The sequence below is a fragment of the Salvelinus fontinalis genome, chromosome 1, assembly GCF_029448725.1.
Source record: "Salvelinus fontinalis isolate EN_2023a chromosome 1, ASM2944872v1, whole genome shotgun sequence".
In the NCBI taxonomy this organism is placed as follows: domain Eukaryota; kingdom Metazoa; phylum Chordata; class Actinopteri; order Salmoniformes; family Salmonidae; genus Salvelinus; species Salvelinus fontinalis.
Window position 1 is genome coordinate 79,629,418 of NC_074665.1, and position 24,718 is coordinate 79,654,135.

At 43.3% G+C, this 24,718-nt stretch overlaps 1 protein-coding gene and 1 non-coding gene across 4 annotated transcripts; both read left to right on the forward strand.

Annotated features, from left to right (window-relative positions):
* LOC129862524 (DNA-directed RNA polymerase III subunit RPC5-like) lies at window positions 1–24,718 on the forward strand. 3 transcript variants are annotated; one of them, XM_055934297.1, is made up of 20 exons: window positions 1–283; window positions 7,540–7,642; window positions 7,782–7,832; window positions 7,944–8,021; window positions 9,791–9,906; window positions 12,223–12,305; window positions 12,442–12,599; window positions 13,228–13,347; window positions 13,434–13,519; window positions 13,988–14,032; window positions 14,121–14,212; window positions 14,393–14,513; window positions 14,739–14,820; window positions 15,009–15,068; window positions 16,413–16,570; window positions 16,676–16,737; window positions 16,823–17,304; window positions 19,251–19,328; window positions 21,676–21,801; window positions 23,475–24,718. In XM_055934297.1, the coding sequence occupies exons 2-20, from the start codon at window positions 7,604–7,606 to the stop codon at window positions 23,529–23,531; spliced, it is 2,094 nt and encodes a 697-aa protein (XP_055790272.1). In that variant the 5' UTR covers window positions 1–283; window positions 7,540–7,603; the 3' UTR covers window positions 23,532–24,718. The 3 variants fall into 3 exon arrangements, 2 of the variants coding, with proteins under 2 accessions (XP_055790272.1, XP_055790263.1); XR_008760777.1 differs by lacking the exons at window positions 1–283; window positions 23,475–24,718 and adding exons at window positions 355–593; window positions 21,248–21,424 and having other exon boundaries at window positions 21,676–21,761; XM_055934288.1 differs by lacking the exon at window positions 1–283 and adding an exon at window positions 357–593.
* Window positions 160–241, forward strand: trnal-aag (transfer RNA leucine (anticodon AAG)). The gene has a single exon. It is a non-coding gene; the product is annotated as a tRNA-Leu (tRNA).

A 24,718-nucleotide genomic window follows, 5' to 3' on the forward strand; every position in this document is an offset into this window, starting at 1 on the left:
TTATCGGCACAACCCGGCCATCGACAATTGCCAATATATCCTCCAAACACCTGCTTTTCCGGCATTATCGCTTAAATACATTTGAAGCTACTGGCTGGAAGTCATTTTACAACATTTATGAATCTATTAATCTTGTCATATTCGGTGGTACTGGTACATGATAGCGTGGCCGAGCGGTCTAAGGCGCTGGATTAAGGCTCCAGTCTCTTCGGGGGCGTGGGTTCGAATCCCACCGCTGTCAGGAAGATTTTTCGGATCGCGGGCTATCTACTTCGGCAGTCCAGTGAGTTGGAAATCGCGACATGGTCATAAATCCTTATGGATTATATAAAAACATTTTAACACAATCTCATGTTAAACGCCTTTGCGACATATGTAGGCTAAAAACGTAAACCTTTATCGCTTTGCATTGTGGGAATACAAATAGCAGCTCCTCCCCACGTGTCTCTGTGGAGCCAAGCAACGACATGGCAGCGCTCAGATAGCCACAGCTACTCACTTCTTTAAAGCTCGATCACATGAAGTATTTCAACATAGCAAACCCATTAACATACGTCAATGAAATAAACTGAGGGGAACGGTGAAGTTTGCAGGTGAGATCTAGCTCTTAACTATTATTGAAATACCGGGAAAGCTCACAAAATCGAGGCCTGGCAAATGACTTCCAATTATATTTGATAGCTTGCAAGCTAGAGTTTCGAGCAAACGTTAGCCAACACAACCGGGTAAATTGCTAGCCAGTACTTAAGTAAACAGCCATATCTAAAGATTTAGCTGGTTAGCCATAAGTACTTAACGTTATAGATTTTTTTACGTGTTACCCTGGTTATTTTACGGATTAGTTTTGTTTTTAGCGTTGGTTTGGCTCAAACGGTTTGATCGAATAAGTAGCTCACCAACACAGCCGCTATGCTAAGTAGTTACCTATTAGTCGCCTCTAGCAGATGACTTGTCATGTTGTCAATGTAAATTAGCTAACTAATGTACGGTAGTTAGTTAATTTAGCGACCTTAAACTTACAATGAACTGCGAGCACTACTCACGATGATAAAATGTATTACTTGGTGCTGGGCTGTTAGATGAATGGTAACGTTAAGACGATCGATCTGAGGGAGGTGTTGTTTTTATAATTTATTTATTAAACATTTTGTGCATATGTATTTCTTATAAACATATCCGTTTGTTGGCAATGTCAATTCATACACATTTTTTCAAAATACTTACTTTTATGTAAGCTAGCTGGACAGGCAAATGCCGCAGAGTACTAAACTGTAAAACCGAGCAACTCGTAATATCATGTACGTTACTATCACAGATAGACCAGAGACAGATTTCACCGGATGTATAATTGTGAAGCATCCGCTTGGCGTTTCCATTCGCTTCCAAATATGGGAGAAGATGGAACAACATGGGGTTTGACCGATGAAACATCTGATCTCTACAGTTTTCTGTTCCCAAAACTATAATATGTTACGAACAGAGTGGACTTTACCCTTTGCCAAAGTTTTTAAAATTGTTTAGGAGTACCAAGGTGAATTTAGTTATTGCACACGCTCACTTCAGAGTGGGCGTTCCTTAACATACATATGCAAATAGTGGTAGAACGCGCAAATAGGATCTTGCTAGCTCGTGCTTGGCTCTGCCCACCTTGCTTGGTCTGCCAACTATGACTCAAATGACCCATTTGAAACAACAGGCTGGGGTCTCTTGGCTTCGGTATAACAAATCTTTGGTAGTAGCTCTGCTGATCACATCTGCCAATCACGTTATACGTATTTAAGGCAGTAGACAGAGATCTGCTTCAGACTAACTGTTATCAGTTAGTCTTTTTCTTGTTGTAATCTAACTATTTAGTTATAGAAAGGTGATTATATATATAATTTTTTCCCACCTTTATTTAACCAGGTAGGCCAGTTGAGAGCAAGTTTTACATCTGCGACCTGGCCAAGATAAAGCAAAGAAGTGTGACAAAAACAAGAGTTACACATGGGATAAACAAACGTACAGTCAATAACACAATTGAAAAATCTGTATACAGTGTGTGCAAATGAGGTAAGGCAATAAATAGGCCAATAGTGGCGAAGTAATAACAATTTAGCAATTAACACTGGCGTGATAGATGTGCAGATTAGGATGTGCAAGTAGAAATACTGGTGTGCAAAAGAGCAGAAAAACGAATATGGGGATGGGGTAGGTAGTTGGTTGGATGGGCTATTTACAGATGGGCTGTGTACAGCTGCAGCGATCGGTAAACTGCTCAGATAGCTGATGCTTAAAGTTAGTGAGGGAGATATAAGTCTCCAACTTCAGTGTTTTTTGCAATTCGTTCCAGTTATTGGCAGCAGAGAACTGGAAGGAAAGGTGGCCAAAGGAAGTGTTGGCTTTGGGGATAACCAGTGAAATATACCTGCTGGAGCTCCTGCTATGGGTGGGTGTTGCTATGGTGACCAGTGAGCTGAGATAAGGCGGAGCTTTACCTAGCAAAGACTTACAGATGACCTGGAGCCAGTGGGTTTGGCGACGAATATGAAGCGAGGGCCAGCCAACGAGAGCATACAGGTCACGATGGTGGGTAGTATATGGGGCTTTGGTGACAAAACGGATGGCACTGTGATGGACTGCATCCAATTTGCTGAGTAGAGTGTTGGACATTGCCGAAGTCAAGGATCGGTAGGATAGTTAGTTTTACATGTCTGCAAACATTATTTTATTCATTCTTGTCTCGCACTTTTGTCTCATATGATCTATTCAGCTTCCCTGTGTGCTGCTCCCAGAGATCAAACAAGTGCTGTTCACCAAGCTTGGGCTGGTTCACTCGCATGTGAGAACCATCCTGCTGCAGTTTGAACTAGCCTTTCCGTCACTATATAGACATTGAGACCATGTATGCATTTCCCTGTTGTGTTTTGTTTGTGGGTTTAGTTTTAGACAGTCTAATGCATTTTAGAGTTGAAGAACTCCAACTACAGATACACATGCTTGTTTGAGCATCTCAGACTAAATTCATTATTGAATCAGTTTAGCGGGTGACATATTATTTTACTATTGTAACATGCAGTGTGGAGAATTCTATTGTTCCTGTCAGGAGCCCAGGCTTTTGAAATAGATCAGGAGTGTAAAACTCATTCCATGGAGTGCCTAGTATCTGCGTGTTTTTGTTTTCAATTAAGACCTAGACAACCAGGTGAGGGGAGTTCTTTACTAATTACTGACCTTAATTCATCAAGGGAGGAGCGAAAACCCACAGACACTCAGCCCTCTGTGGAATGAGTTTGACATGTGCCATAGATGAGAGTTCTCGTCTCTGGACCACACATGGCTTAGATTTCATTCTGCTAAGGAACTTGTCACTCTCTACATCGGTCAGTTACATTGGTGACCAGGGGGATTCTTTCGATACGCCTATGGGGCCTGGGCACACACATGCTCCTGGAGAGAAAGGGTAATACTGCATGAGTTGATGACAGTTCGATGGTCTCCATCAGAAGTCCAGGCTTTTGGCGTATATTGTAAAGTGCTCATTTCTGGACTGCAGTATTGTAAGATTGTGCGCCCCACGGCACTTGATATACACTGAGTGTACAAACATGAACACCTGCTCTTTCCATGACATAGACTGACCAGGTGAATCCAGTTGAAAGCTTATTGATGTCACTTGTTAAATCCACTTCAATCGGTGTAGATGAAGGGGAGGAGACAGTTTAAAGAAGGATTTTAAAGCCTTGAGACAATTGAGACATGGATTGTGTATGTGTGCCATTGAGGGTGAATGGGCAAGACAACAGATTTAAGTGCCTTTGAATGGGATATTGTAGTAGGTGACAAGCGCACCGGTTTGTGTGTCAAGAACTGCAACACTGCTGGGTTATCATGCTCAACAGTTTACTGTGTGTATCAAGAATGTTCCACCACCTAAACGACATCCAGCCAACTTGACAAAACTGTGGGAAGCGTTGGAGTCAACATGGGCCAGCTTTCGTCACCTTGTAGAGTCCACGCCCCAACAAATTGAGGCTATTCTGAGGGCAAAAGGGGTGCAACTCAATATTTGGTTCACTATATTTAGATATTTCAAATACTGCCTGAGACACCTTTGCTATTTGTCTTCGTACTCAAAAAATAGTGAAACACTTTCTGATGGTTATTAGTTTGAATTCATATGCATGAAACGTACATTATGGAAAACCTGTCTCGCACTGTCATGTTTATTAGAATAATGAATGGATTGGCAAGACTTTGGCACTGACAACTTTTAGGTTAGTAGGAAAGTTAAGAATTTAAACACTTAAATATACTCACATTTAACATTTAGTATTTCACGTTCATTTCTCAACTGGTTTTTCTATAATCTATATTCCCCCGTACTTTATATCCCAGTGCATCCAACGTTATGCATGTCCACCATGGTATTGGAGAACTCATCTGGTTTAGAAAACTCATCTTATTACAGAGCACTTTGTACAACTGTTTTTAGAGAAGATTATATTGCAAGGTATGCTATATGTGTAGGCTATGCCATCTGTATTGGCTAATATGCACATGACACACATCCCTTTCTATCTACATGCATTTATTTGGGTTTCTATGCAAAGTACAGTGTCTTCAGAAAGTAATCAGGCCCCTTGACCTTTTTCCACATTTTGTTACGTTTACAGCCTTATTCTAAAATGGATTAAATAAATACAAATCCTCAGCAATCTACACACAATACCCCATAATCATAAAGGCAAAAGCTTATTTATTTATTGCAAATGTATTAAAAATTAACATACCTTATTTACATAAGTATTCAGATCCTTTGCTATGAAAATTGAGCTCAGGTGGATCCTGTTTCCATTGATCATCCTTGATGTTTCTATAACTTGATTGGAGTCCATGTGTGGTAAATTCAATTGATTGGACATGATTTGGAAAGGCACACACCTGTCTATATAAGGTCTCACAGTTGACAGTGCAGGTCAGAGTAAAAACAAGCCATGAGGTCGAATGATTTGTCCGTAGAGCAGCGAGACATGATTGTGTCGAGGCACAGATCTGGGGAAGGGTAGCAAAACATTTTTGCAGCATTGAAGGTCCACAAGAACACATTGCCTCCATCATTCTTAAATGGAAGAAGATTGGAACCACCATGACTCTTCCTAGAGCTGGTTGTTAGGCCAAACTGAGCAATCAGGGGAGAATGGCCTTGGTCAAGGAGGTGACCAAGAACCTGATGGTTACTTTGACAGAGCTCCAGAGTTCCTCTGGAGATGGGATAACCTTCTAGGAGAACAACCGTCTCTGCAGCACTCTACCAGATCAGGCCTTTATGGTAGAGTGGCCAGATGGAAGCCACTCCTCGGTAAAAGACACATGACAGCTCGCATGGAGTTTGCCAAAAGGCACCTAAAGACTCTGACCATGAGAAACAAGATTGAACCCTTTGGCCTGAATGCCAAGCGTCATGTCTGGAGGAAACCTGGCACCATCCCTACGGTGAAGCATGTTGGTGGCAGCATCATGCTGTGGAGATGTTTTTCAGCGGCAGGGACTGGGAGATTAGTCAGGATCGAGGCAAAGAAGAACCAAGCAAAGTACAGAGAGATCCTTGATGAAAACATGCTCCACACGTTCAGGACCGCAGACTGGGGTGAAGGTTCACCTTCCAACAGGACAACGACCGTAAGCATACAGCCAAGACAATGCAGGAGTGGCTTCAGGACAAGTCCATGCATGTCCTTGAGTGGCCCAGCCAGAGCCTGGACTTAAACCTAATCAAACATATCTGGAGAGACTTGAAAATAGCTGTGCAGCAATGCTCCTCATCCAACCTGATAGTGCTTGAGAGGATCTGCAGAGAAGAATGGGAGAAACTCCCCAAATACAGGTGTGCCAAGCTTGTAGCACAATACCCAAGAGGACTCTGATGCTGTAATTGCTGCAAAAGGTGCTTCAACAAAGTACTGAGTAAAGGCTCTGAATACCTATGTAAATGTGATGTTTCTGTTTTTTATTTTAAATAAATTTGGTAGAATTTATAAAAACCTGTTTTTGCTTTGTCATTACGAGGTAGTGTGTGTGTGTGGATTGATGGGGTGAAACAATTGAATACATTTTAGATTGAGGCTGTAACGTAACAAAATGTGGAAGAAGTCAAGGGGTCTGAATACTTTCTGAAGGAACTGTATATGATTGAATGTTTCTGTTTAGCCTGCCGGTACAGTGCATTCGGAAAGTATTCAGACCCCTTTTTCCAAATTCTGTTCTAAATGGATTAAATTGGTTTTTTTCTTAGTCAATCTACACACTACCCTATAATGACAAAGCAAAAACAGTTTTTTTACATAAGTATTCATAGGCCTGATTGGTTGAGTGCTGCTGAAGTTTCTAGAAGGTTTTCCAATGTCCACAGAGGAACTCGGGAGCTCTGTCAGTGCACCAGCCTGACCAAGATCCTTCTCCCCCGATTGCTCTAGGAATCTTGGTGGTTCCATACTGCTTCGATATAAGAATGATGGAGGCCACTGTGTTCTTCAGGGCCTTCAATGCTATAGACATTTTTTTGGTACCCTTCCCCAGATCTTTGCCTCAACACAACCATGATTCAAAAATGTAATTTACTGACAGAGATGGCTAATGAAACACATTGACTAGCCTAGCCGGCTACTGTAAATGTCAAACAGACTTTTTGCTAGCTTTCAATAAATTGGCTAAGTGGTCAAGACAATTTGTATTGAATGCTGCATATTTCAACTGCACTCAAACAGATATTTATCTTATTTCAGTCTATGAGCTAGCTATATCTGTTCCTCTTCATCAGACAGCAGCTTGCGTTTTCAGAAGAAGCTGTTTGCGTTTTAGATTGAAGTAGGCCGTTGGCTGCCTTCATCCCGGGGTGTATGTACAGGATTTCTGATTGGTTCCAAGTTTAGCTGTTCGGCAAATTTGCCTGAGCAGACAGTGTTAGAAATATACTTTTTATGTGCAAGAATTTAAGGTGCCAACAAATTGTATAGTCATCATAAGAATGTTTTACTGTCATATACCAAAAAATGTGCTCCGCCCTTGACGGGGTTCGATCAACTTCAAGTTTTTCAGCTTCGGCCAACCACTTATACACGTTACATCATTGCACAAGTGTTAGCTAGCAAGCTAGATGGCTAAAATAGCCATGTTGCTGATGTGATGTGTCTGTCTAACGAGCTCGATGGTACTAGAATGTCGGCGTTTTGAATGATGTATTGACTGCTAGCTAGATAGCCAGTGTCACTGTTTCTGGCTCACGTAACGTTAGCTATTAACAATTCCTTTAACGTTAGATTTACTTACTGTCCTATTACGTCACCATATTTTAGCAGCATCACTCGGTCACTCACTCACATCAGACAATAGTCACAAGCAGAGTTATAAAAATGAGCTGTGTGTGTGGTCAAAAGACCAAATGGAGAATAATTGCTCAGAATTGGCCAACCTGGCTCAACACAGCCATAGTAATGAGTAGTGACACTGTATTACGTTGCTACTTAGTTTGTCAGTCACTCAGCATCACTGTTATCCTAGGTTGGCTCTCCGGAGGTCTCCTGCTGCTCTTCTGTGACATCTCCCCCAGCCCCCTCCCCTCACCATGGCCAGCGGGGAGGACGATGACCCCATCATACAAGAGGTGAGTGACCAGTTTCCCCAGCACTCCTGTTTACCAGTCTGTTTCTTCCCAAACCTAGGTTTTATTGTCTTGGTGAGAAAGAGAAAAGTGATGGAAAGAATATGAACCTAAGATTCCTCTCTCTTTCTGTGTCTTTTAGATTGATGTATACCTGGCCAAAAGCCTTGCGGACAAGCTCTATCTGTTCCAGGTAAGTTCTGCATCTACTCTGCAACAAGCTGTATGGATTTGATATGTTCCTGGTTAAGATTTTGTACAGCTATCTAATCTTCATTTCGCTTGTTTTTTTTCTCCTTCATAGTATCCAGTACGCCCTTCCTCTATGACCTATGATGATATCACTCATCTGTCTGCCAAGATCAAGCCCAAGCAGCAGAAGGTGTGACGGGGCTCCCTTGTTTAAGAGATATCCATCTCATTTGGACACACCTACTCATTCCAGTTGTTTTTCTTAATTTTTTTACTATTTTCTACATTGTAGAATAATAGTGAAGACATCAACATTATAAAATAACACATGGAGTCATGTAGTTACCAAAAAAGTGTTAAACAAATCTAAATGTATTTTCTATTTTAGATTCTTCAAAGTAGCCACCCTTCTTCATGAGGTAGTCATTTCAATTAAAAGGTGTGCCTTGTTAAAAGTTCATTTTCAATGCGTCTGAGCGAATCAGTTGTTGGTCCATATTATGGCAAGAACAGTTCAAATTATTATAAATTCTTATTTTTTTTATTTAACCTTTTTATTTAACTAGGCAAGTCAGTTAAGAACAAATTCTTATTTACAATGACAGCCTACCGGGGAACAGTGGGACTTGTTCAGGGCCAGAACGACAGATTTTTACCTTGTCAGCTCGGGGATTCGATCCAGCAACCTTTCGGTTACTCCCAACGATCTAACCACTAGGCTACCCGCCGCCCCAAATAAGCAAAGAGTAACGACAGTCCATCATTACTTTAAGACATGAAGGTCAGTCAATGCGGAAAATTTTAAGAACTTTGAACGTTTCTTGAAGTTCAGTCGCAAAAACCATCAAGCGCTATGATGAAACTGGCTCTCTTGGGGACCGCCACAGGAAAGGAAGACCCAGAGTTACCTCTGCTGCAGAGGATAAGTTCATTAGAGTTACCAGCCTCATAAATTGCAGCCCAAATAAATGCTTCAGAGTTCAAGTAACAGACACATCTCAAGGAGGAGACTGTGGGAATTAGGCCTTCATGGTCAAATTGCTGCAAAGAAACCACAACTAAAGGACACCAATAAGAAGACTTGCTTGGGCCATAAAACACGAGCAATGGACATCAGACCGGTGAAAATCTTTCCTTTGGTCTGATGAGTCCAAATGTGAGATTTTTTTGTTCCAACCACCGTGTCTTTGTGAGAAGCAGAGTAGGTGAACGTATGATTTCCGCATGTGTGGTTCCCACCGTGAAGCATGGTGGAGGTGGTGTGATGGTGCTTTGCTGGTGACATTGTCAGTGATTTATTTAGAATTCAAGGCACACTTAACCAGCATGGCTACCACAGCATTCTTCAGCGATACGCTATCCCATCTGGTTTGTGCTTTGTGGGCCTATCATTTGTTTTTCAACAGGACAATGACCCAACACACCTCCAGGCTGTGTAAGGCTATTTGACCAAGAATGAGAGTGATGGAGTGCTGCATCAGATGACCTGGCCTCCACAATCACCTGACCTCAACCCAATTGAAATGGTTTGGGATGTGTTAGACCGCAGAGTGAAGGAAAAGCAGCCAACAATTGCTCAGCATATGTGGGAACTCCTTCAAGGCTGTTGGAAAAGCATTCCTCGTGAAGCTGGTTGAGAGAATGCCAAGAGTGTGCAAAGCTGTCATCAAGGCAAATGGTGGCTACTTACAAGAATCTAAAATCAAAATATATTTTGATTTGTTTAACACTTTTTTTTGGTTACTATATGATTCCATGTGTTGTTTCATAGTTTTTGATGTCTTCACTATTATTGTACAATGTAGAAAATAGTACAAAATAAAGAAAAACCCTTGAATTAGTAGGTGTGTCCAAACTTTTGACTGGTACTGTATGAAGGCCAAACCATATTATCCATCTTCCCTAGCCTGTCCTATTATTAAACAATATTCTCAGTTTATCATTTGTGTCTTTGTGTAGGTGGAGTTGGATATAGCCATCAACACTCTGAGTCCTAACTACTGTCGAAGTAAAGGCGAGCAGATCGCCCTCAATGTGGACGGAACTACCTCAGAGGACTCCAACACCTACTCTGTGTGAGTGCACTACATACAGTGGTTGCTCCACTGAAAGTTTTGCGATTTATGCTGTGGTACTTAAGGGGTAATTTGTGGTTTAGTACGGTACCCTGCGTCACCACTTCATTGCTCCAGACCAGCACAAGGGGGAGTTAGAGCACTGATTATGCTTTGGGGTCCTACTGTGTCTCTAACTGACAATGAATGGGCGGCATAAACCTACATAGAAACTGATAATTGTGCACAACTTCAGTATTACTTACTAAAACTGTTGTTACACTAAGGTTTTTATTTTATTTTGTTAGGATTATTTTGCTCTTACTGTAGTACTGTAGACCACTCCTGTCCGGTCACGTTATACAGCACCTGAGTGGTGCAACGGTCTAAGACACTGCATAGCAGTGCAAGCTGTGTTGCTACAGATGCTGGTTCAATACCTGTGCCGGCCTCGACTGGGAGACCCATGAGATGACTGTAGGTTTTTGGTTTCTCTCCCTCTAAAAACAGAAATGAATCATTCTAAATAACAAACTGTCTTTCTTAACAAATTAGTAGCAATGTCTCACCCCATGTTCAATAATGGCCTTTTTCTCCCTCATTTTACGTTATTTGAAAACAAAATCATCTCCAAAATATATTTTTTTAAACAAAGCAATTCATTTATTATTAATTTATAATTATATAAAAGCATTAGAGGGCTTTTATATAATACTATAATACTAGAAATACTATAATTATATAAAAGCCCCTTGGATATTCTCACAGATATATTATTAACCCTGTTATTAGCAGGACAATATATATTGGTCATGGCTCCCGAGTGGCGCATAAATGGGATTGCCTTGCAGTTCTCCAGCTGTATCCACGGAAAGTGCGCGAGGTTCAAGGGATGAGGGCAGGGGGCACGGGATGAGCCGCAGAGTTGCGCACAGAAGACAGACTTAGCCCATGGGGAACGGAGGAGGAGAGGTGGACCCCCGCCACACTGGGTAGCACAGAGCAACACTATAAGGGGCGTTGCACTAATAATAGTGCTGACTAGAGAAACGTTCCTGCTGTTCTAGCAGGTAGCTGGACAATAGACTTGCCAAGATGGAGGGTAGGAGGATAATTCTATTGTCAAATGTTTTTCTAAGTTAGGTTCTATGTAGTAGTAATAATAATAATATGTATCACATCCGACCGTGATTGGGAGTCCCATAGAGCGGTACATAATTGGCCCAGTGTTTCTCGCCCTCTAAAAACAGAAAAAAATGTTTTGGCCTTTATTCAGATTACTATCGCTCACTTGCGTTTTTTTGAAAACGAAGCAACCTCAAAAATATTTGGATCAAAATAAATAAGTCCCAACATTCTTTCTGATAGTCTTTAATAAATGCATGTTTTGGTTATCCTGACCTGGACACCATGTACAGTATTATAATAGCCTGTTATCGGCTAGTAGCAGGACAATGTACCTTTACCAACACCTCTCTGTATTTTGATACTTTGTGGATGGGGCCTCTCTTGCTACAGATACCCTTGCCGGCCGCCACTGGGAGACCCATGAGGCGGCTTTTGGTTTTAATTTAGAATCCTTCAATCCTCTATATGTAATTATGGTCGGAGAGTCACCGTATATTTTTCAATATACTGTAGGCCTACTGTAGGCGACATGAGTCTCGCTAGTGTTGTGTAATGTGGTGTAGGTCTTATTTATTTAAAGAGCATATTGAAGTTAGAAGCAATAGCCTACAACTATTTTCTCACCGTTTCGCGCTGCTCTGAGACAAGCATGGGGACGGGTCTTGATAAATCAATGAGATTTGGGTCAGTTTGGGTATTGGTTAGACTACAATTAGGGTGTGGAAATGTTATGCTCTTAGTGTAACCTTTTATTTAACTAGGCAAGTCAGTTAAGAACAAATTCTTATTTACAAGGACAGCCTACTCCTTCCCTACCGCCAGGGAATTGAACCCCGGTCTCCCGTGTGCCCGCATGACACAGGGATCATTTAGCTCAATAGCCCAGCATTGTAGCCTACTCCCGACCGTCACGTTGTACAGCACCATGTTTTACGTTCCATCCTAACGGAAACCCAGAGGGTTTTTCTTGGAGTAGAAACACCATAATATTAATCAAATGAATTAAGCAAAATTTCTTAATCAGTCCCATATACTATGTATGTAAATCTCCCGCGGGCCAGATTGAATTGGCTCATATGCTGCCCACCCATGACTTTGTACACGTTGTGTTGGTTCATTTCTTAGTACTCGGTGTTAGTCTCATTTGTGTATGTCATCTGTCATATGCTGTGTCTGTGACATGCTGGTCATTGATCAATCTCCTTGCAGGAAGATGATGGACAAGCAGACGTTCACATCCATCCAGTCCACGACCAACACCTCCAGATACGCTGCTGCCATCTTCAGGAAAGGTAGCTGTGTTTCTGTACATTCATATCCATCAGCACTGTCATTGCTCTCCTGCGTGTGTTCATGTTAGTCTTGATATCTAAATGTTTGTCTCTGACTCGGTGTGATGTCACTGACGGGTGTTGATGATGTCATCAGGTGAGCTCCACATCACGCCGCTGCAGGGCATCCTCCAGATGCGACCCAGCTTCTCCTATCTGGACAAGGCTGACTGCAAACACAGAGAGCGGGAGGCTGCTAACGAGGGGGGAGACTCCTCTCAGGATGAGGCAGAGGAAGATGTCAAGGCCGTCACTGTAAGGAAACACACACACAATAACAGTTCACACAATGGCTCTCTTAAATCAATTGTTGAGCTCTGTTTTCTTTGTCAGTATTGGGATGGTCAAATTAAACCTGTCTCGGCCTCCCGGGTGGCGCAGTGGTCTAGAGCACTGCATCGCAGTGCTAACTGCGCCACCAGAGTCTCTGGGTTCGCCCCCAGGCTCTGTCGCAGCCGGCCGCGACCGGGAGGTCCGTGGGGCGACGCACAATTGGGCTAGCGTCGTCCGGGTAAGGGAGGGTTTGGCCGGTAGGGATATCCTTGTCTCATCGCGCTCCAGCGACTCCTGTGGCGGGCTGGGCGCAGTGCGTGCTAACCAAGGGGGCCAGGTGCACGGTGTTTCCTCCGACACATTGGTGCGGCTGGCTTCCGGGTTGGAGGCGCGCTGTGTTAAAGAAGCAGTGCGGCTTGGTTGGGTTGTGCTTCGGAGGACGCATGACTTTCGACCTTCGTCTCTCCCGAGCCCGTACGGGAGTTGTAGCGATGAGACAAGATAGTAATTACTAGCGATTGGATACCACGAAAATTGGGGAGAAAAGGGGATAAAATGTAAAATAAAAAATAAAATAAAATAAAAAATTAAACCTGTCTCTTTCCTTTAGGTGAGGTTTTCCCGTCCTGAGTCGGAGCAGGCTCGTCAGAGGCGTATCCAGTCATACGACTTCCTTCAGAAGAAACAGGCAGAGGAATCTTGGGTCCACCTGCACTACCACGGCCTCAATGTAAGGAGGCGCTATCACACACTGTTTTATGTGACCTCTGTACAGCCAATCTCAACTCAACACCTACTTTGTGTGTGTGTGTTTAGGACGGGCGTTCGGACCACGAGAGGCAATACCTGTACTGCCAGGCTATGGGAGGTTCCGAGAACACAGAACTGGTGAAAACTCCAAAGTGAGTACTAACACGTAGTGTCCCTATTTGAAAGTGGCTTCTTTTGTTTAATTTTTGTGCCGTTTTGGTTTTTTGAACTGTCAAGTTGCTTTTGTGAGTCATTCCTTCTCTCTTCCCTCCTGCTCCCTTTATTCATCCCTCTCTTTTCTCCTGCTCCCTCTATTCATCCCTCTCTTTTCTCCTGCTCCCTCTATTCATCCCTCTCTTTTCTCCTGCTCCCTTTATTCATCCCTCTCTTTTCTCCTGCTCCCTTTATTCAACCCTCTCTTTTCTCCTGCTCCCTTTATTCAACCCTCTCTTTTCTCCTGCTCCCTTTATTCAACCCTCTCTCTTCTCCTGCTCCCTTTATTCAACCCTCTCTCTTCTCCTGCTCCCTTTATTCAACCCTCTCTCTTTTCCTGCTCCCTTTATTCAACCCTCTCTCTTCTCCTGCTCCCTTTATTCAACCCTCTCTCTTTTCTCCCTCAGGGAGTACCTGGCAATGCTCATGCCTCCTGTCGCAGAGGAGAAGATGTAAGTCAAACTTGCATGGTGTGTAATGTATTAAGCCATGTAACATTTCAGGTATGAAACTGATGAGTCCTTGGTGTGTGTCTGTCAGTGTGAGGCCCGTAGGTCCCAGTAACATGCTGTCCATGGCCCAGCTCCGGACGCTGCCGCTTGGTGACCAGATCAAGACCCTGATGAAGAACGGTACACTAACCTTACTTTTGCTCCAATAAATCTTTCTTTTCCCCAAGGGAAATGTTTTCAAATCAAATTTATTTGTCACATGTGCCGAATACAACTGGTGTAGACTTAACTGTGAAATTGTTGCTTACGAGCCCATGTTCTCCATATTATTCTTTCCATCATTTCTCTCTTCCCCTCTAGTTAAGGTGATGCCATTTGCCAACCTGATGGGTTTGCTGACCCCTGGGACAGACTCCACTGCAGTGCTGCGCTGCATCCAGCAGGTGGCGCTACTGGTGCAGGGCAACTGGGTGGTCAAAAGGTGAGACAAGCAGAGCAGGATTGTGGCGGACCAGGTTCACAGATCCAAATTAAATAGATCCAAAAAAGTCTTCCTTCTTCTGGTTTAATTATTCAAGATCTAAATGTGTGATTTCACGAACAAAGATTATGCTTGGATACTTAAAAAAAAAAAAAAGAACTATTGTCCCAGAAATATTTCAGGTCATGTCCCTGAAAGCAGTTGAACACTCTTTTGTTCCTTCAGTGACGTGCTGTATCCTAAGAACAGCTGTAGTCCCCACAGTGGTGTGCCTGCTGAGGTGCTGTGTCGAGGAAGAGACTTTGTGGTGAGTCACACTTTTTATACCCCTACCATATCGCCGAGCAGATCTTCCTGCACAGGTCCACAGTACAATTGTGCATGTTCATTGACAAGAGGTTCAAATTTCAAGACTTCATGGTGAAATTTAAACGGGAATAGAAACATGTTTTGTGTATATATGTGTGTGTTTTATGTTCTTGTTTCTCTTCTCAGATGTGGAGATTCACTCAGGATCGCGCGGTGATGAGGAAGGAGATTGCAGCCATCATCAAGGTAATCATCAACATCAACTGTTTAAACAGTTCACTGCACCAGGAGGTGCTACTGAAGCCACCTGCAGTGTCTCACACCTGGCCAAAGATGCCCAATTCAAATACCACTTTATTTAAAGTATATGGTATAACACACTTCACAAGTGTTCATATAAGTCAATCAATCAAATTATTTATAAAGCCCTTACATCAGCTGATGTTTCAAAGTGCTGTACAGAAACCCAGCCTAAAACCCCAAACAGCAAGCAATGCAGGTGTAGAAGCACGGTGGCTAGGAAAAACTCCCTAGAAAGGCCAGAACCTAGGAAGAAACCTAGAGAGGAACCAGGCTATGAGGGGTGGCCGGTCCTCTTCTGGCTGTGCCAGGTGGAGATTATAACAGACCATGGCCAAGATGTTCATAGATGACCAGCAGGGTCAAATAATAATAATCACAGTGGTTGTCAAGGGTGCAACAGGTCAGCACCTCAGGACTAAATGTCAGTTGGCTTTTCATAGCTGATCATTCAGAGTATCTCTACTGCTCCTGCTATATCGAGAGAGTTGAAAACAGCAGGTCTGGGACAGGTAGCACGTCCGGTGAACAGGTCAGGGTTCCATAGACACAGGCAGAACAGTTGAAACTGGAGCAGCAGCATGGCCAGGTGGACTGGGGACAGCAAGGAGTCATTAGGCCAGGTAGTCCTGAGGCATGGTCCTAGGGCTCAGGTCCTCCGAGAGAAAGAATCGAGAGAGAGAAAGAATTAGAGAGCATACTTAAATTCACACAGGACACCGGATAAGACGGGAGAAATACTCCAGATATAACAGACTGACACTAGCCCCCCGAGACATAACCTACTGCAGCATAAATACTGGAGGGTGAGACAGGAGGGGTCGGGAGACACTGTGGCCCCACACCACTAGTGGGATATCTTCAACCACCAACTTACCATCCTGAGACAAGGCCGAGTATAGCCCACAAAGATCTCCGCCACGGCACAACCCAAGGGGGGTGCCAACCCGGACAGGAAGATCATGTCAGTGACTCAACCCACTCAAGTTTAAGTTTGTTCCTCCCCTCTGTAACAGTTACCCCCAGAGGGTGTTACTAAACATCTGTCCCCCCCAATAAGTTACCTCCAGAGCAGTTGAAGCTGGTGGGAGGAGCTATAGGCGGATGGGCTCATTGTAATGGCTGGAATGGAATTATGGAACGGTATCAAACAAATGGAAACCACATGTTTGACTTTGTTCCATTTATTCCACTCCACCGTTACAATGAGACTGTCCTCCTATAGCTCCTCACACCAGCCTCCTCTGCTCCAGAGGGTGTTGCTAACTATTTGTCCTCCGTTATTTCCAGCTCCCCCCGGAGGACGTGAAGGACTTCCTGGAACATATGGCGGTGCCTCGTATCAACCGTGGCTGGGAGTTCCTGTTGCCAAGCGACGGCGCCTTTATCAAGAAGCACCCTGACGTGGCCCAGCGGCAGCACATGCTGTGGATGGGGATACAGAGCAAGTAAGACATGACATACGCAAACACACACATTATCACTCACTGTTTCCCCTGGTAAGGTAACATGGACAGAGATTGTTGATTTTATGTTTCATGTTTTGTTTGCAGATTGGAGAAGGTCTTCAACTTTTCTAAGGATGACCTGGTATCCAAAAAGGACCTAGAAACAGGTGTGTGTGCTTATAGCAGCGTCTTTCTGGCATAATGTGTTTTATAATTGTCTCTAGCTGAAAACTGTTTCTCTGTCCGTTACAGAAACTGTGCACGTGAGTGGCGAGCAGCGGCTGAAGGCTGCCCATGAACGAGCACGGCATAACCAGCCCTCTCTTGAGAAGGACCTGAGCGCTCGTCGACAGGGTGGCGCCGGGGGGAGTGGCGGAACTGGGGTTCGGGTCAAAGAAGAACCCGTCAGTGAAGACGAACCCATGGACTCGTGCTCATCCGTGCACCCTAATGGTTTGGGTAACGGTTACCCCTCATCCTCCGCCACCTGCCCCGCCTCGAACCCTCGTAACGGGCACGGCGGGACCCCCACTCCCTCACCGTCCCCTGAGCTGAGGGACTTTGTGTGGAACACGTTCAGGAAGCAGCACGTGCTGACGCTGAGCGAAGTCAAGAGGCTGTTCAACCTCCACCTGGCCTCCCTGCCTCCCGGACACAGCCTGTTCCACTCCATCTCAGACCGCCTGCTACAGGATACTATACTGATGAGCCAATGCAAACAGATACTGGTGCCTGTGAGTATTAGACCCTATCCCTGCTGCATGACTACCACCCCACCAGGGCTACCTCGGGTTTTGGGTTTTGAAACTGGCATTAGATGGGGATGGGGGTTGGGGTCAGTTCCCCTGGAAAACAGACAACCCCCTGTGGTACTGGAGAATTTCAGTTAAAGATCGGCCCATTCTTCCACCCGGTGAGTAAGTCTGGATATCCAGAGATAAAGATCCTCTCCTTGGACTAAAGAGATCAGCTTTTGGCTCCCGGCCAGATTAAACTCAGCCTGCCCGGGTTCTCTTCTCCGCTGCAATGATGGTCTCTTGCTTGCCTCAGGAGTGCAGCTATCACATGTCCTACACAGAACAACAAACTAACGGTGGTTTTGGTGTGTGATCTATCCCTGTAGCAGCACACCGGCTTTACTCCTGAGGGTAGGAAGTAGAGTGGGAGCAGTGAGGCGATGGAGGGTTGGCCTTCTCAGGTTCAGCTCTCTGAATAGAGCCTGATGGCTGTGTGATTGTAGAATCTAACTGTTCAATTTTATTACACCCCACCAGCCTACACTGTACCTTAGGGGAAGCCTACATTTTCCTAATGAGGTGTGGTTCTTTAAACGTTGCTCTCATGGTTGTCTTAATGCCATAGTACGCATCAGAGAAGTAGTTGAATTTACATTGTTAGCATTAATACCCATGACACTGCTACCTATTGTATTCGGGTCTGAGACACTGCTACCTATTGTATTCGGGTCTGAGACACTGCTACCTATTGTATTCGGGTCTGAGACACTGCTACCTATTGTATTCGGGTCTGAGACACTGCTACCTATTGTATTCGGGTCTGAGACACTGCTACCTATTGTATTCGGGTCTGAGACACTGCTACCTATTGTATTCGGGTCTGAGACACTGCTACCTATTGTATTCGGGTCTGAGACACTGCTACCTATTGTATTCGGGTCTGAGACACTGCTACCTATTGTATTCGGGTCTGAGACACTGCTACCTATTGTATTCGGGTCTGAGACACTGCTACCTATTGTATTCGGGTCTGAGACACTGCTACCTATTGTATTCGGGTCTGAGACACTGCTACCTATTGTATTCGGGTCTGAGACACTGCTACCTATTGTATTCGGGTCTGAGACACTGCTACCTATTGTATTCGGGTCTGAGACACTGCTACCTATTGTATTCGGGTCTGAGACACTGCTACCTATTGTATTCGGGTCTGAGACACTGCTACCTATTGTGTGGATAAGGAGCTAGTCTCCTCCCTTTGAGTATCAAATCCCCCTTTTTAACCTGGCTTAGGTTCTTATCCCCCTTGCGCTCCTCGGGAGGTTGTAGGATTTAGATCCTGGAATGAGGTAGGGAGGTATGGGGAGGGGTTGGACGGAGGAAACTGTCCACTGTTAAATAGCTTCTATTATTGGCTGAGAGCACAAAGCCTATTACCGTTCCAGGAGGAGTTAACCATTAAGCCCTGTGTATAATTTGCCTGTACACACACATCTAGGATCAGATCCCACTCCCCAAATACTGACTAAACAATAGTCAGATGAACGCAAAACTGACTTTGGATCAGCTTCGAGGGGCAACTTTATCCTATCCCAGCAGAGGTTAATGCTTTCTGGGAGTGGAGAGGGTTGAATCAGCGATTTGCTTAATGGTCTTGGGATGGATTAGAGATCCTGTTACATTTACATGTTGGTCATGTAGCAGATGCTCTTATCAATAGTGACTTAGTCATCTTCTTAACACAGCATGCCTGTTTTGTTGATTGGGAATAACTTAATCCAAAGTGTAGTTTCTTGTAATATAAGGTATCCCGTGTCTGTAAAGCCCAGTGCTATAAGACTCGGGTCACTGCAGTGGTTTCACTCCTGTCCCCTCTCCTGCAGTTTCATCAGTTGTCTTTCTCCATGCATTTTCATCGGTTTGGTCTCTCTTTTTCCCTGTAGTTTCCAGCCCAGAGCACGGCAGCTGCGGATGAGCAGAAGGTGTTTGTTGTGTGGGAGACAGGAGAGACCTTCGACAAGGTAACAACACCTGGGGTCATGGTTCTTCTTCTAGTCAAGTCTGTAATAATTTTGTTTTCCTTTTCACTCATCATTCCACATGCCCACTGCACCCACTGGATCACTTGGAGTGTGTATGTAACCTGTGTTTTGAAATCATGCAGAAATACTCTGATAACAAGTCTGCATGTCTTGGCCTGTACAGTGGCTTGTGAAAGTATTCACCCCCCTTGGCATTTTTCCTATTTTGTTGCCTTACAACCTGGAATAAAAATTAATTTTGGGGGGGGTTTGTATCATTTCATTTACACAACATGCCTACCACTTTGAAGATGCAAAATCTTTTTTTATTGTGAAACAAACAAGAAATAAGACCAAAAAACTGACCTTCGCATAACTATTCACCCCCCAAGTCAATACTTTGTAGAGCCACCTTCTGCAGCAGTTACAGCTGTAAGTCTCTTGGGGTATATCTCTATAAGCTTGGCACATCTAGCCATTGGGATTTTTGCCCATTCTTCAAAGCAAAACTGCTCCAGCTCCTTCAAGTTGGATGGGTTCCGCTGGTATACAGCAATCTTTAAGTCATACCACAGATTCTCAACTGGATTGAGGTCTGGGCTTTGACTAGGCCATTCCAAGACATTTAAATGTTTCCCCTTAAACCACACAAGTGTTGCTTTAGCAGTATGCTTAGGGTCATTGTACTGCTGGAAGGTGAACCTCTGTCCTAGTCTCAAATCTCTGGAAGACTGAAACAGGTTTCCCTCAAGAATATCCCTGTATTTAGCGCCATCCATCATTCCTTCAATTCTGAACAGTTTCCCGATGGAAAAACAGCCCCACAGCATGATGCTGCCACTACCATGCTTCATTGTGGAGATGATGTTCACTGGGTGACGAGAGGTGTTGGGTTTGCGCCAGACATAGCATTTTCCTTGATGGCCAAAAAACTAAATTGTTGTCTCATCTGACCAGAGTACCTTCTTCCATATGTTTGGGGAGTCTCCCACATGCCTTTTGGCGAACACCATACGTGTTTGCTTTTTTTTTTTAAGCAATGGCTTTTTTCTGGACACTCTTCCGTAAAGCCCAGCTCTGTGGAGTGTACGGCTTCGTGGTTCAATGGACAGATACTCCAATCTCCGCTTTGGAGCTTTGCAACTCCTTCAGGGTTGTCTTTGGTCTCTTTAAAAAAAAAAATTGTTGCATTTTCCAATTAAGAACATTCAAAACAAAAATGAAAAGATATTAGTGACAGTAACAGATGAGCATAATATATATTTTTTAAATTATATATACAAAAAAACAAAAGTCCTCTTTAAAAAAATATATATATTAAACAAATAATGAGACATTGGATCATAATATCTTTGTTCTCTTTGTTGTCTCTCTGATTAATGCCCTCCTTGCCTTGTCTGTGAGTTTTGGTGGGCAGCCCTCTCTTGGCAGGTTTGCTGTGGTGCCATATTCTTTCCATTTTTTTATAATGGATTTAACGGTGCTCCGTGGGATGTTTAAAATGTTCTGATATTTTTTTTAGAACCCAACCCTGATCTGTACTCTCTACAACTTTGTCCCTGACCTGTTTGGAGAGCTCCTTGGTCTTCATGGTGTCGCTTGCTTAGTTGTGTTGTAGACTCTGGGGGCTTTCAGAACAGGTGTGTATATTTAGAGATCATGTGACACTTAGATTGCACACAGGTGGACTTTATTTAACTAATTATGTGATTTCTGAAGGTAATTGGTTGCACCAGATCTTATTTAGGGGATTCATAGCAAAGGGGGTGAATACATATGCACACACCACTTTACGTTTTTAATTATGACTCTTTTTTTGGGGGGAAACAAGTAATTATTTTCATTTCACTTAATCAATTTGGACTATTTTGTGTATGTCCGTTACATGAAATCCAAATAAAAATCAATTTAAATTACAGGTTGTAATGCAACAAAATGGGCTCCCGAGTGGCACAGTGGTCTAAGACACTGCATCCCAGTGCAAGAGGCATCACTGCAGTACCTGATTCGAATCCAGGCTGTATCACATCCGGCCGTGATTGGGAGTCCCATAGGGTGGCGCACAATTGGCCCAGCGTCATCGGGGTTTGGCCGGGGTAGGCGGTCATTGTAAATACGAATTTGCTCTTAACTGACTTGCCTAGTTAAATAAAGGTTAATATTTATTTTTGTACATTTTTTTAAATATAAAAATAAATAGGAAAAACGCCAAGGGGATGAAAACTTTTGCAAGGCACTGTATGCCCTCCCTTAGTTTCAGAAATGTGGATGTGTTTGAGCTCCCTTTTCGTTTTTCTGCCTCTACATTTTAAAAGATCTTCATTATTGTTGTGTCATCCCCCCCCAGCACCGTCAGGTCCTGTATGAGATCTTCATGAAGAACTACCGGGTAAGGAGGAACGTGATCCAGACCAGGCTGACGCAGGAGCTGGGAGACCAGACTACCAAGGCCGACATGGACCGCCTGCTCAAGGTACGACTGGCCTCAGAACAAAGTGTAGAACAGACTGCTGAACAGTATCTAGAACTGGCTTTAGAATGGGCTGTTAACCTCTCTAGGTAACATCCCACCTCATCAACAGCCAGTGATACTGCAGGGTGCCATATTCAAAACAGAAATCCCATAATTTAAATTCCTCAAACATACAAGTATTTTACACCATTTTAAAGCTACACTTTTTGTAAATCCAGCCAAAGTGTCCGATTTCAAAAAGGTTTTACGACGAAAGAACACCAAACGATTATGTAAGGTATGAGCCAAGTCACAGAAAAAGACAGCCATGTTTCCAGCTAAAGAGAGCATTTACAAAAAGCAGAAATAGAGATAAAATGAATCACTAACCTTTGATAATCTTCATCAGATGACACTCATAGGACTTCATGTTACACAATACATGTATTTTATGTTCGGTAAAGTTCATATTTATATCCAAAAATCTGAGTTTAGGCAAGACGCTACTGTATCAATTGGCAAAAAGCCTGAGAAAATGCATAGCGCCACATTAAAATGAATGACTATGAAAATGACTAATCAAACTTTCATTAAATCACACATGAAAGATATCAAATTAAAGCTACACTGGTTGTGAATCCAGCCAACATGTCAGAATTCAAATAGGCTTTTCAGCGAAAGCATACGATGCTATTATCTGAGCATAGCACCATTGTAAACAAAAGAGAGAAAACATTTCAACCCTGCAGGAGCGACACAAAACGCAGAATAAAAATATAATTCATGCCTTACCTTTGACGAGCTTCTGTTGTTGGCACTCCAATATGTCCCATAAACATCACAAATGGTCCTTTTGTTAGATTAATTCCGTCGATATATGTCCAAAATGTCCATTTATTTGACGCGTTTGATCCAGAAAAACACCGGTTCCAACTTGCTCAAAGATGACGACAAAATATATCAAAGGTTACCTTTAAACTTTGCAAAAAAAATGTCTAACTACTTATGTAATACAACGTTTGGTATTTTTTAACGTTAATAATTGATACAATTGAAGACGGGATGATATGTGGTCAATACAGGATTAAAACGATATGTAGCATGCCTTCTGTTTGATTGAAACGCATGTCTAGGACACCAGGAGTGCCTCGACTTTAAGATGGCCGTATTTCTTCATTACACAAAGGAATAACCTCAACCTATTTCTCACAACTGTTGACATCCAGTGGAAGCCGTAGGAACTGCAAGCAAGTTGCTTAGAAATCTGGTGTCCCATTGAAAATTCATTGAAAAGACAGTGACCTCAAAAAAAGAAATCTGAATAGTTTGTCCTCGGGGTTTCGCCTGCTACATAAGTTCTGTTATAGTCACAGACATGATTCAAACAGTTTTAGAAACATCTGAGTGTTTTCTATCCAAATCTACTAATAATATGCATATCTTATCTCCTGGCGATGAGTAACTGGCAGTTGAATTTGGGTATGTTTTTCATCCAAACGTGAAAATGCTGCCCCCTACCCTAGAGAAGTTAACCAACTTTAGAATAGGTTCTGGAACCATCTTCAGAACCGGTTCTGGAATCTGCTCTAGAGCTGGCATTGAGTAGCTGAGTGGGCTGTAGGAACATCATTTAGAACTGTCTGAAGAATCAGATGTGGTAATGTTAAACTGTCTGTTTGGTCCTGTCTATTTAGGAGTGCTGTGTGAGCTTAGGTGGGATGTGGTACCTCAAGGGTACCCAACAGTCCTGACAACATTGAGGACACGCCCCTGTGGCCGCCACTACCCAACCAAACCCCACTCCCCCAGAGCCTAGTGGGAGAGCTCTGTACGGGGAGGCAGGGCAGTCAGACACACGAACCAATCGCAACCCTCCTGCCCGCAGCTCTCAGGACCTGGATTGGAGGACTGAGACGTCCATCTGCTCCTGTCAGAACATAATGCTTGTTATTGCAGCTGAATAAGACACTTGAGCATGGTCCAAATGGAGGCGGCCTGGTGGACAGAAGACCTTCCATATTCACAAGGGCTGGAGCAGGAGCACAGATGTCTGTGTATTCGAGTGAGACAATACTGAAAAACTAGATTTACAATGCTATTATTTCCCAATCTGTACTTTAGTAGCCCAAGAACAGCTCATTGTGCTCTAGCCCAGAACAGGTCAACTTGATTCAAATAATGTGGGTGGGCTGGTTAAGGTCTGAGCACAAATGTGCAGTCCTGGAGGTACTCGAAGAATGGATTAGGGAACACTACTATGCCATTGAGAACTAGACTATATTTTGAATTCATAAAGTGACGCTTTATTTTGTTTTTGAATTAACTTTATTTTACCAGACTGAGGGTAGTCTAAGGAGTTCAGTTCAGTCCTGTAGTTTTATCCTGACGGTGGCCTTTGGGGAAAAAATAAACATTTGAGTCCTTTTACCATTCAGTTTAAGGCCTTAACTAGGGTAGCACATTGCTAGTTTGAGTTTAGTTTTTTCTATTCTTGATCCTCTTTTCTTGACTTTCATTCAGGGAGAAGGGAGGAATGATAACTTAGGTTTGATATTCACTCCACGCACTGTCACTGATAAAGGCCATACAGAGCGATCAGCACAGCGATCAATCAATAGCTGGATCAACCTATATAGCAACAGGCACTTTAAACTACTGTTGTGAGTGAACTAAAAGCAGGAGTTTGCTTACAGGAGTGAATTGATGTTGAAGTGATCGCAATCATTTAAAACAAAACTGTTTTGACCTGAGTTTTTTTGTGCAAATCCTTGAAACTTTTACCATAAGGTGGAGGTGAATTTTACTTTCACACATTCATTTTATATTTGATACAGTTGAAAACTAGACAGTCAGGGCGGGTAAGGCCTGTTTCGAGTTGCAGAGAAGCACATGGAAGTGGAACTCATGGAAAATGTGAATTAAAAACTATTGAGAATGA

Coding starts and splice junctions, on each gene's coding strand:
- LOC129862524 (XM_055934297.1), top strand. CDS start 7,604: ATGGCCAGCGGGGAGGACGATGACCCCATCATACAAGAG. Junction 12,306..12,441: donor TGCTGCCATCTTCAGGAAAG/GTAGCTGTGTTT, acceptor TGATGTCATCAG/GTGAGCTCCACATCACGCCG. Junction 17,305..19,250: donor GCAAACAGATACTGGTGCCT/GTGAGTATTAGA, acceptor TTTTCCCTGTAG/TTTCCAGCCCAGAGCACGGC.